Source organism: Macrobrachium nipponense, chromosome 25 (assembly GCF_015104395.2).
Source record: "Macrobrachium nipponense isolate FS-2020 chromosome 25, ASM1510439v2, whole genome shotgun sequence".
NCBI classification, from domain to species: domain Eukaryota; kingdom Metazoa; phylum Arthropoda; class Malacostraca; order Decapoda; family Palaemonidae; genus Macrobrachium; species Macrobrachium nipponense.
The window spans coordinates 34,903,891-34,916,922 of record NC_087214.1 but is presented as its reverse complement, the minus strand read 5'-3'; the positions used below and the strand labels follow the sequence as shown (position 1 = coordinate 34,916,922).

Below are 13,032 nucleotides of genomic sequence, written 5' to 3'. Positions count from 1 at the left end.
GGCCACTCTGATCTGGAATTCACCTGAAAAAGCCACTCTGATCTGGAATTCGCCTGAAAAAGAGTTATACGTTTGTTCACACCCAGGAGTGTGAGGACTGCTTTTAGCGTTCATTACCCAGTCTTGATAGATATTAGGTCATTTGTTTTTAAGACTAGGATAGCTTAAAGGCCCCTGTGCGAGACAAACTGGTTTACGTACATTAGTAAAATATATAAGGGGGTCTTCTTTGCATTCAGACGAGAGGTCGCCTTTTTAAGCGTTTTACTTCACGTCATCTCCTTCTGGTATGTTACCGTACTCTGAAAGTTTCCATGTCTGAGGATGAGAGAGTGAGATTCCAAGAAAAGAATATGTCTTACACTTTAACGCCCACTAATTTTGTTGCCATGAAGTTGCTATGTGATCCTAGTATCCTTATATGAAGTCTTATTCCTCTCCAAACAAGGAGTTCTTCCAGTAGACTTAAAACTTTAATGGTTCTCTGATCACTCTTGTAACCTCTCTTTTGGTGTCGGCGGCGGCCGGCTACAAACATGGTTGGCGTTTGTAGATGCAGGTTTGCTGGCCAATTTTTCTTCAGAGCCTCATTGTTATAGTATGCAGTATTTAACTGAAAGTTTACCTGTAATGATATTTTCTTTAATCTATTCCTCTATCTCGATATCTATTCATATACTTATAGGGTACTACTGCCAGATGCCACAGAATCCTTGCTTCACAATCTTTGATTGTTTTTAACCAGTTTCCAGCTGGCACTAGAAGATTATCCTATTAAGACTGAAGGTTTGTTAGCTATGAAAAATACAAAATGATTTTAAAAATTTTGCCATTTTATATCTAAATTGAACTTGTTTTTGGTGCTGGTTTACAGTGCTTACATTATTTTGACAAATGAATTAGTTAATACATTATTTTCTGTCAAGTATCAAGATTATTCACATCAACGGAGTAACTGGAAAAGTAAATCCACAATAGTATGTCTGTTTGATTTTGTTGTTATTTAGAATATAAAGCAGAAAGCTTTCAATGACCTGCTCGGTCCTCCTTGTCACTCTGATGACAAGGTGGACCGTGCAGGTCATCGAAGGCTTTCTGCTTTATATTCTAAATAACAAAATCAAACAGACATACTATTGGGGATTTACTTTTCCATTTTATTGACGCATGTGATTATGAGTTCTCTTTGAATGAAGTAACTAATATGACGTACACAACCACTTCTTTCGAACCTCTACTACTCATCAGCTTAGGGACCCATGTCTTATACCTTCCAGAGTTTTTAGAATGGAAGAAATCAAGCTCATGAGAATGTTTTCTGCCATTACTGTGCATGAAAATTTCATATAAGGCAGTCCCCGGCTTACGACAGGAGTTCTATTCTTGAGACGCGTCGTAAGCTGAAAATCGCCGTGAGCCGGAAAATCGTAAAAAATCCTAAGAAAACCTTACTTTTAATGCTTTGGTTGTATTAAAAACTATGTAAACTGCATTTTTATTGCATGTTTCATAAAAATAAACCTTCAAATATTGATTACTCTGGATTTTTGTAGACACATTTCATCCGTCAGATCGGCGTCGTAAGAGTCACAAGTCTCGTAACCCTGGAACATGAGTCATAAACCCGGGAATAATTTCTGAGGAATATAACTGAAAACTGTCGTAACCTCGTAATGTCGTAAGCCGAACCTGTAGTAAGCTTGGACTGCCTGTATACTGTAGTTCTTTTGCTGTTGTTCTGGCATATTTAGGTGAGTCTGGTTTTTCTAATGCGCTTTGATGTGGACACAGATATTAGTAGTGCCTTTGAACCCATGGTATGGGTGTCACTCTGGAGGAAATGGTGTCCTTTGTTCACTAAAGCAGAGCCTCTTGTCATATTTGGGTTACAGAGGTACTAATCTGGTTTCTGGTTCTACAGAGTCCACATATTAGTGTCTTTTGTCCCAGGTGAACATTGGAGAGGCGGCAGTGTTTCCTGTTCCTTGATTCGTGGATGAGAATTACTTGTCTATGGTGTTCTTTGGGGAGTTTGGACAAGGCAGACACTGTCATTATTTGCCATTGCTAAATACAGAGACCTTAGGTATAATATCAGCTGAGTAAATAGGGTTTGCATACTTCAGATTTATTTGATCAGTCTGGAAGCAAAAAAAAAACAAAAAAAAAAAAAAAAAAAAAAAAGAATATGTAGTGCAGTAACTGTATGTGGAAGTTATCAGCACTTTATATCTTTTAAGAGATTACCACATTTGATATTAACGCAGAAAACTAATTACACAGAGCAAGGAAGTGAGGATGGTCCCCGGCAGGATGGGCACCCTCATGCTTCAAGGTACTGACATTAAAAAAATTTAAGCCATTGATTTTTTTTATTTGATGCATTAATCACTAAAGATTTGTGTATTTTACTTGAGAGTGTAAAGGTTCTTTTGTAGACAAATAACCTAACCATAGTTAAATACACAGGGAAGTGCTTTAAAGTATGGATGAACAGAGATAAGAAATCCTGTTACGAGTATACAACTTCTAACCTCCCCTTCAGGTATATTGTAACCCTCTACTCAAGTGAATCATTCACAGCGCGTTCTCCGGATTCGCAGACTCACGCATTCGCTAATTTCTCTCTGGAACAATTTCCCCCATTATTCACGGAAAATTAGCCCTATTCGCGGTATTTTTCTGTGAAAAATATCCAAAAATTCGTATATATTTTTTAGCAATTTCATCATAAAAAGCACTTTTTGTGATAAAACTTAAAAAAAAAAAACTAGGTATAAAATTTTCAGTGGGTTTTTCTTGAGTTTTAACTGCCAAAATAGGAGGTTTTAAGCATCTTCATAGGGGTTCCAACTATTTGCGGGTTTTAACTATACTCAGGGGGGTGGGGGGCGTCTGGTACACATCCTTACGCTGTACATAAATTGCTGGACTTTTTCTGAATCTTTTAAACCAGAATATTTGTCCATTTTTGCACTGCCTGCTTTTATCTGTCCTGTATTGAGAAAGAAAATTGATAAACTAGGCAGTCCCCGGCTTACGATGGGGGTTCCGTTCTGGAGACACGTTGTAAGCCGAACATCGTCGTCAAAAATCCTATGACAACCATACTTTTAATGCTTTGGGTGCAATAAAAACTATGTAAACTGCATTATTATTGCATTTTTCATTAAAAAAAACTTAACATATTGATTATTTTGCATTTTCGGAGTCATATCTCTTCCGTCAGATGGGTGTCGTAAGCGCCGTAACCCTGGAACATGTGTCGTAAACCTGGAAATAATTTCCGATGACTATAATTAAAACGCGTTGTAACCTCGGAACATCATGAGCCGAACCCGTCATAAGCCAGGGACTGCCTATAAATAAATATTGTGATATCAAACGATGTCGGATATTCCATCTGTTCATCAATATTAAATACACTTACTTTTACAGATAGTAACCGAGTCATCGACTGTTGGTGGAGTTCTGAACGATCTCATCCAGATAGAGCAGTCCGAGCTCTCTAGCCAGTCACAGCTGAGGGCCGTGCAAGCAGTCTTCACTGCGCTAGATGCTTGCAAGGAAATGATACACATTACTGATACGCAGCACAGGATACAGGTTAGTTTTCTGTTGGTATTACTGATTACTTGCTTTATTATAACTATTTATTTTTAACTTAAATGGCAATAATACATATTGCAGTCAACCCCCCAGTTAATCGCCGTTTACTATTCGTGGCTTCAGTTATTCGCAAACTCTTTTGTGGAACATGTCACATTATTCGTGGGAAATTTGCACATTCGTGAATTATTTCTTAGAGCAATTACTTTATTTTCATATTTTCGTGACTATACATGATTTAGGATGATAGTTTAAGGTATATTTGGTGTTTAAACTATTAAGATAGGTAGGCAGTTATAAGCATTTTGGAGGGGGGTCTTTGGTTTTTGAGCTATCAAAATAGACAGTTGTATTCCTCTGTTTAAACTTTAATTCTTTGCTGCATTATATTCATCAGATACTGATACTCTTCACATATTACTCTTCATAAGAGGCTGCTGTGTTTATTATTATTACTATTATTATTATATTATTATTATTTTTTTTTTTTTTTTTTTTTTTTTTTTTTTTGCTCTATCACAGTCCTCCAATTCGACTGGGTGGCATTTAAAGTGTGGGGTGCAACCCGGAACCCCACACTTTAAATGCCACCCAGTCGAATTGTAGGACTGTGATAGAGCAAAAAAAAAAAATATTATTATTATTATTATTATATTATTATTATTATTATTATTATTCAGGGAATGAACCCCATTTTTTTAATATTTTGCTCATTTGGAAGTAAGAGAAGGTAAAGGGAAATACAGAAAGAGACTTCACTTATTAAAAAGAAAATTAAATTAATAAGTTAATAATTAAAAATGCATTTAAATGCAAGAAGAATAGCACTAAGGTAGTCAATCATCAAAATAATCTCGTTTAACTGTTTTGTAATATAATGCACAGAAGTATTCGGTTCTCTCTCCCAGTACAGTACAGATGTGTCATGAAAACTTTCCCCAGTATTGTCATCTAAACAAAACTTTGATATGAAATGTAAATACCGACTCATGAAATGCGCACCAACTTATGTTTACACTTACTGGTTTTTAGTGTAATTCATAAATTTGTCCCAGATATATTTTTTAGAGCACACTTAAGCATTCTATTCTGTGGAAGTTTGCTTACCAAGTTAAGGGTCAGATTGTTTTTGTGTATATTAGTCTGTGCACGTTGTGACTGATGATAATGATTAAAAGGATATAATAATGATAATAATAATTTCCATTTTGCCAGTGGACTCTAGGGCGTTTTGTTCACTCCGCTGTCCCTTCAGTCCTTTAATCAATATTCTTCTTCAAAACCTCTCTTGTTCCTCCCATTAACGTAATGAGGATTTTGCTCCCTAGAGCTTTTCTTCCTCTTTTCATCCTTTTCCTGATGATGCTTTTTTTTGTCAGGGATAAAACAATATTTAAAGCTTAAAAAAACTTAGGTTCTGTCATTATCATCATCATCAGCAACGTCTGTCCTGTGGTACTTAGGAGGTACATCAAACTTTATAGTAACTATGCATTTTCTTTGGTACTACTTAGGAGGTACATCAAACTTTAATTACCATACATTGTCTCTTGAATTAACGTACTTGAGGAGTTGGTCTCGTTTGTCTGGTCAACGTACAGAGGTCCACGACATCTTCCATTCATGTTAACACCTAATCCCACTTAAGGGCTGCCCTGGAATAGGGGACTGCCTTGGCATGAGCCTGGCCTAATTCTTAATCAACTTGCTTTCTGAAGTATACTACCACCTACAATCCACCTTGCATTGCATTTTGTAGGCACTGTGAAATGGTTTTGGCAGCGTGCCATACACCCCCAGCTGCAATGCATTCAGCTTTTTAATATTTCCTGTTTCCTTTTGGTTTTTCCTACCTGTGCTCACTTTCTTTATGTATAAAAATAGTAATAATAATAATAATTAATAATAAAGGAACTATTATGGGCTCCCAAGCCATTGGTCTCTCAATACTTGGTCCTTTGGCCTTCTGAAATAAGTAATACTACTACTACGTATACAGTATATACTGGGACAACCATTATGTACCATGGACTTCCCTTCTTTCTTAATTCTCTCTTGATTTTTAAGAATGAAAGGATCCCTCCCCGAGCGACAACGTGCCAATAGAAATAACATAAAATTCATCATCAGTCATCTCTTTTCAAAGGTTGTCTTGACCAACCTTTAAGTCATTTCTTGCATTTTGCTAACTGTTTTTACCATTAGTTCTTTATGGTAAGCACAATCAGGTTGCCCGATTGTTATTTACACACCATTAAATCTCAAAGAGTTTCCTATTTCGATTTCTGTAGTCATCGCATAATCATCGAGTAGGAAAGAGTTTAAATGGTGATGTTGGGAGTCAGTAAATTAAAAATAAAAAGTCTATGGTGAACTTTACCTCTCACTTTAGTTCTTTGTACATACTGGTTTGCTTTCTCTATTGGGGCCATGAGATTGTAGTACGTATTCTGCTTTTATAACTATGGCACAACTAGGCTAGTAGATTGGTGAATATTTTACCAGGCGGGTACGTTATGATGCAAATACGTAGTCTTTTGATGGATGCCATAAATCTTCATTGTACATTGAAATTGTATGAGGTATGACCAAAATCTTATTCAAGGTTTGTGACGTTTATAATCAGTTTTCCTATCATTTTAGGGCTCTGCCATTCAAAAGACCTCCCATTTCTTAGACGTCCATGTCCATGTTTCAATAGCACTTGTTATCCCTTCTCTCCCACAAACAGTACATTAACCGCACATGCGAAAACATTCTGGGATACGCGCTGGATGACGTGATGGGCCAAAGTCTGTGGGAATTGCACAGCGCTGATAATCACAAGCAAGATGTAAGGGCGATTGACAACAGACCGTCTGTCGATTTCAAATCCTCCTTTGATCAACATCAGAGATCAACGGCAATAGACCACAGGTCTTTTTCGGATCACCGACAACAATCTGAGAATAAATCAGGGGAGTCGAGGGTAAGTGATCTTACTCTTGCTAGATTTTTAATAGCTTTAAAGATGGCAACTAAAAAGTATCTGACATCACTTGTTTTGAGACGTACTGTCATTTTATGATACCCACAACTAAACCTGTGAAGTTTTCTTCGTACTGCATTCCCTTCTTATGTCCTTCTATCTAAGGTCAACCTGGACATCTCAGAAGCTGTCAATATGCAGATGAGAAGAGGAAGAGAGTGGGAAGGCATCGTCACCTGTCGCAGGAAATGTGGAGACACAATACATTTGCCATCGAAAGTGATTCCAGTGGCACCTTGTGCGAGGTTTGTTTTTTTTGTGGTTTTGTCATTTTTGAATCCTCTTGGGTTTCCAGTAAAGATGCAGTATTTAAAATATATATATAAAGACTTAAAAGCTACCCACACATGATTTTCCAAGTACACTGTATGTTATAAAAAGGCTAGTTCAGGCTTAAAAGTACGTCTTCTAGTTTTGTAAACCGCATCATAACTGCTGTGCGTAAAAGTTTCACAATACTTTGCAATAAGTGGCTTGTCCATATGAGATGACTGTTGAAAACTTTTAACTCCCACTGTGGATCTTTGTCCATTAAAACAAGCAATTACTTTTCAGAAAAAATGAATACTTTGTTTATAGCAGTGATACACATGCTCTTGATCGTTTGGAGTTTCCAGGGTCAACAGACCACTTTCATCCTCGTGGGTCCATCAAATCTCTTAGAAAGGGATCTTACGATATTCGCTCACTTAACAGTGATGGTAAGTTATGTACGTTACATGCTCACGTATCAGAATAAGTCATTTTTTGTCTGGTAAACTCACAGGGAACCATTCCATTTGCCTTCTTCATGCTAGCTTAGTCATGAAGTCATTTTTTGTCTGGTAAACTCACAGGGAACCATTCCATTTGCCTTCTTCATGCTAGCTTAGTCATGAAGTCATTTTTTGTCTGGTAAACTCACAGGGAACCATTTCATTTGCCTTCTTCATACTACTAGGTTGATTACTAAGTCATGTTTAATCTGGTAAACTCACAGGAAAACCATTCCATTAGCCTTCATCATGCTAGGTTGATTGATTGATGTCTCAAGTTTTAATGTTGTTTCAGAGTGTGAAAAGTGCTAGGGTACTAACAGCTAAGAGAGAGATTCATGCAGATGTTCACACTGTTTTAACTCTAGTCAACTCCACATTGATAACTGAATCATAACCAATTTAAGCATTACCATCATAGTACTTATCCCTGCTTCACGATGGCCGAGGGGAACACACACACACACACACACATTTCCTTAATGACTGCAAATGTAAATAGTATTTGATTGTATTCACATAGAAAACAGCACATTCATTATGGGGTATGAATGTCATGTATATCACTTGTCTGCCACCCAGGTGTCTTCTTCTTTATAAGTAATGGATATATTACTTTCATAGTCTCGGAAAGAGCTCTCCTTTTTTTGTTAGCATCATCAGTGCTCATAACTCCGTCAGAAATGTCATCTTTAGCAGCATTCGATGAACTCTTCCTTCTCCAGCAATGAATAAGTGCGTTTGAATGCTAAGTATAGGGAACCCAACACACTGTATTTCAATTACAGTGGTCCCCCCCCTCCCCCCCCGTATTCGCTGGGGACGTGTACCAGACCCCCTCACAAATAGTTAGAATCCGCGAATAGTTGGAACCCCTATAAAAACTCAAGAAAAACTCACTGAAAAATTTTGTAACCTGGTTTTTTTAATAATTTTATCACAAAAAGTGCATTTTATGATGAAATTGATTAAAAAAAAAAAAAGAATTTGAGGATATGTCTTACGGGAAAATACTACGAATATGCGAATTTCCTGTCAAGGGGTAGATATGGTCCAGAGAGAAATCAGCGAATGTGTGAGTCTGCGAATCTGGAGAACGCGAATACCGGGGGCCCCACTATACAGCCCTTTATTCAGAAAAATACATCACTGAAAATTGAGTAAATTTAGCAAGTTATATCTCGGGTGGTGGTGTAGTACAGAGATGCAAAATTATGTCATGCAGATTGGCTGAGATTTTATTTTCTTGACGTGCCAGAACACTCTCTGTTTGATAATTGATCAGAAAAAAATATATCTATTTCATGCCATTGAAATAAAAGATATAAATTAAAAAGTGATTATACTGATATTTCATAATCATTTGAAGAGGCATCAAAGAAAATGATATTTGGTATCATAAATTTTGGGAGACCGTACAATAAAGGCTGTTAGTTCGTGCATAGACCTAGTTAGTCATAGAATATTAAAATGCAGTTAGCTTGGTGTACTAAGTTCAGGTTCCTTTGGCCTGCTCAGTTTGCATTCTCAGTTTTGGGTAGCATATGGGTCTGTTTCAATTAATCAATGAAAATTGATTAAACTGTAGTGTGGTAAATTTTTTGAAAAGGTATAGAGTACAGTAAGTACAAAGAATTCAGTACTGATGGGAAGGAGATGTTTCCAATCTGTTTAATGGAGTGGTAAGCAAAAGTTAGAATCAAGTTTAGAGCAAATTTTGAATTGCCTGCATCTCCACACAATGGAGGCAGCAACCACTACTCCGCTATTAGTCTCTACTGCCTTGATGTACCAGTCCTTAGCCTCCTAGACTCAGAGGTCTTACTCTTTCTGGCGGATACTGGGATACAATGCCAATATATATTGCATTTAGCAAATTCTCTTTCAGGGCTTATCTAAAGTTCCAATGTCTTGCTGTAAGCTGACAGCTTGTAATTTTGGAGGGACCCATAAATACAAAATTAGTAAGTTGAAATCTTATAGTTTGGTGACTGTCTAAGGCACAGATGTCAGTAGTTCTGAAAAGAAAAATGAGTGGACAATGTGTGTGTGTGTATTGAAATGATAGGTACTGATAGGAAATACTAATGATAAGTAGCTTGTTGATCATGAAGGAGAGGTTGGCAAGACACTGACTGATTTAGCACTCATTTCTGTGTCTAGAATGTATTAGGGCTGTTTGTTGGGAGTATGCTGCATCATTTGCTATCAAGTAGGTCTCAGGATAATATCAATGAGGTTCTACCTCCAGTGGCCACTTGATAAGTTTATGTTGTTTGTTTGCTTGGAAAATGCCAGATTCACAAATCTTCCTTTTGTAGAAGACATTTTCTTTTTACATTACGTCCTCACTCCAGTTCATACTGTGACCAGAATATGTGACTTGTACGAAAATCTCCGAGTTCTCTGATCTTTTTACTGTATATTAATAATCAGACAATCTTCGAGAAAGAGAACAATCCATCTTCCCTACATGAATTTCACTGCAATTTATTGCATTGTATTCAGTAAATGCCAGAGCAGCGTATTTCTTGCTGAAATATGCTTTCAGAAAGCTCACAAAATAGAGATAACTACTATCTCTGTCTTTCATAAGTAAGTATGTGTGAAGTAACCACTTCTGTGATAGTAGTATTTTCATATACTTCTCTCAGAAGAGGATCCATTTTCCTTACTTTTCACTTGAGGAGCTTCGTCCTGTGGCAGCTTTTAAATTGGATACCGAGTCTTATCTCATCCGAGATTGAGTTTAATTTGATTTGTGTCTTTTGATAATAGTTCAGCCATGTGAAGTTGAAGTAGCAGTGCCAAAGTGCATTGGAAATGCCTTATCTCTTATCTCAAATATATGTACCCGCTTTGGATGACAGTTCTCTTGAGGCTTGTGTTGAGTCGAGGTCGTAGTTTTATTTATTCGAGGCTTCTCGAAGAAAGCAAATGTGAAAAAGTTTATGTACCCACAATATAGTAGTGTGTGAAAAAAAGCTCTCCTTGAAAAGTCAAATTTTATGCAAGTTACTTTGGTATATCATCTTTTGGCATTGAATAAGAATGCACCAAAAAGACAGCTCTCTCATTCAGTAGATATAAAGCATTACATTGAAAAGGTCGCCGTTCCTGATTAGTATTGGTAGAGTGTAGACTCTACTGAACTGATGTCCCAGCAATATTGGCCATGAAACTGGTTAGTTGACCGCCACTGCTGACGAAGCAGTTTTCATGCACGCAAACCTGGCAAAAAATTTGTATAGCAGTTTTATATAGTATTTATGAAACAAATATTAAAATCTGTTAGGAAGCTGTTGATTGTATCTTACTCCTAGATACAGTAACAATGATATTGAAATGTAAAGGATAATATTTAGAGCAAGAGAAATGCAAATGAGGCAGAAGTCCTAAGTTTAGTTACCAGACAGTGGTTCCATCAAGCATTAGTGCTGTGTATGGCGTGTGTGCTAATTATGCCTTCCAATGAGCCTTTCTTTCTCTCACCTAGATTTTGTTAGTTTCTAAAGAATATTTCCAGTGGTAGGTAATGTAGATAATTAGAAAGTACATATACACTAGACTCAATAAACTTCAACTATGAAAGGTGTTTCAAATATTCACGTCATGGGCATTATATTAACTTCTGGTAAATGAAAAGGGTAGAATATGTTTATTCTTCATTCTATAAGGTGTTACCATTTGTGTATAACCTTCATTTTTTATTGTTTGTACTTTATATAACTTGGGCAAACAATCGGTGCACATTTCTCTTCAAATGCAGTTAGAAATGGAAGAGTTCTTCTGCTCCAAACCTTTTTGAAGTCTAGAATGTTGTTTGATCTGATGGTTCGGGCTTCAGTATGTGTTAAGAAATTATTTTCTCTCAGTATACTTTGAAAACTATACATAATCATTTGTTGGATACCCATTTTCCTATAAAATTCCAGTACGTACTACTCTCTTCCTCTCTGGAGATTATCATCATTAGAATCTTCAAAATCTATAGCTCAAAGAGAAGCGAAATGACTGAATATTTCATTGATATAGAATATTAATTAAGTGTCTAAGAGATAAAAAGACTTCTCAGTATAGCAAACTGTCGTCATATACTCCGTAGCCATAGTTTTTCGAACCAGATTTATGTATAGCTAGATCATTATAGTAAAGTGTCACACATTATCCTATATTTATTATTAAGTGTTTACCCTTGATTTCTGTGTATAGATCATAAAGCATGTTGTAATTTAAGAGTTTCCTGTAAACACAGCTAAAGATTTCTAACACCTATGTGTTTGGATTTGGTGTTTTTAACTGCTCTTGTATATATAAAATGACACCACTTTCAGGAGTGAAAATATCCATGTGTCCATATCCATTACTAATGTTGAGTGAATCATTTTTATAAAGTGGACATTTCCGTAGATATTCTAGTTGTCATTATTGGCATTTTTTGTTTAGTTATGATATACAGTAAGCTGTCACCCTCACCATTCTCACAGGTTGGTACAGACTTCATATTATTAAGACCATGCATTGGTATTATTGTGGTTATACAGCACAGTACATTTTTGTAACCCTGTATGTGCATATGTGTAAAATGATCACAATATTTATTCATGAGAAGTGAAAAGCGCACCTGAAGTTATGTCTGGTGTAATTGTAGGTCACCAAACACCTGAGTAGTATGACATGGTAGTTTGAGTGTTTTCCAAAATTCTCATCCATGGTGAAAGGAGCAGTGGAGTTTGATTGGTTGTGTGATGCAAAATGCCCCATGAACATTCAATGTACAATATGCGAGTGTGGAGTTTGTGAGGTAACCATGTAAAAAGTTCCATGCACTTTTGCAACGACCTGACTCTATTTTATGGATACGACAGCTTTTGTTTCACTAGGGGGGACTGTAGAAAGCGATCACCCAGGACGTGTTCTGAGTGCACCCGTTGAGCGAGAACGGTTTACCTTTAACCGCAACGTGACCTTTGAAACGTTTAACTTTGTAGAGGGTAAGGGGTTCTCACACGAAGATAAGTTTGCCAAATATTCTTTTTATTGAATGTTTCTGTTTCCTGCATAACTAGGGCTAATAGACCACTGTTGACAGTACTGAAGACTGATGTTTCATGATCCAACATCAGCCTGAATACAGTAGAAGTCATTATTATTATTATTATTATTATTATTATTATTATTATTATTTTTAATTCCAACTTTTTCTTCAAATCACTTGACAATATTAAGTAGACGTAGCAGATAATCATTTCATTCATTGATAGTCCATTAAACAATCACTGAAAAATGTTTGGCAAATGATCACTTGCTTCTTGAAATGTTTGATTTGATGTGTAATACCTTTTTGTGCACAAATGTTATGATTCGCACTGCAGAGTTTGAACTGAAAAAAAAAAAAAAAAGTTTTGGTGCATATTATGAAAATAACCACAGGCTTGTTGCTTGATCTGTGTGGAAGAAGTATTAGGTCTAGATTCGTTTCTTACTGATAAATTCCATATTTGCATGGATGGAATAACCACTTGTATAGTTTATCTGAGCACTTACTGATAACAATGCCTACCCCAGTTGACAAAAGACAAACTGGTAACAGTGGCTGCTTTGAATGACCTTTGATGATGAAGACTAAAAGTGTTGTCA

General features: G+C 36.4%; 1 protein-coding gene across 6 annotated transcripts in view; it reads left to right on the top strand.

Moving 5' to 3' along the window:
* LOC135199344 (high affinity cAMP-specific and IBMX-insensitive 3',5'-cyclic phosphodiesterase 8B-like) overlaps positions 1-13,032 on the top strand; it is a 187,675-nt gene that overhangs the window by 131,661 nt on the left and 42,982 nt on the right. For 5 of the 6 annotated variants that reach the window (XM_064227291.1, XM_064227289.1, XM_064227290.1 and 2 more), the window contains 5 exons: positions 3,439-3,606; positions 6,341-6,577; positions 6,743-6,882; positions 7,193-7,338; positions 12,276-12,386. In XM_064227291.1, the coding sequence (XP_064083361.1) occupies positions 3,439-3,606; positions 6,341-6,577; positions 6,743-6,882; positions 7,193-7,338; positions 12,276-12,386 (802 nt within the window). The remainder of the gene's footprint in view (positions 1-3,438; positions 3,607-6,340; positions 6,578-6,742; positions 6,883-7,192; positions 7,339-12,275; positions 12,387-13,032) is intronic. The other variant, XM_064227292.1, reaches the window with a different exon arrangement.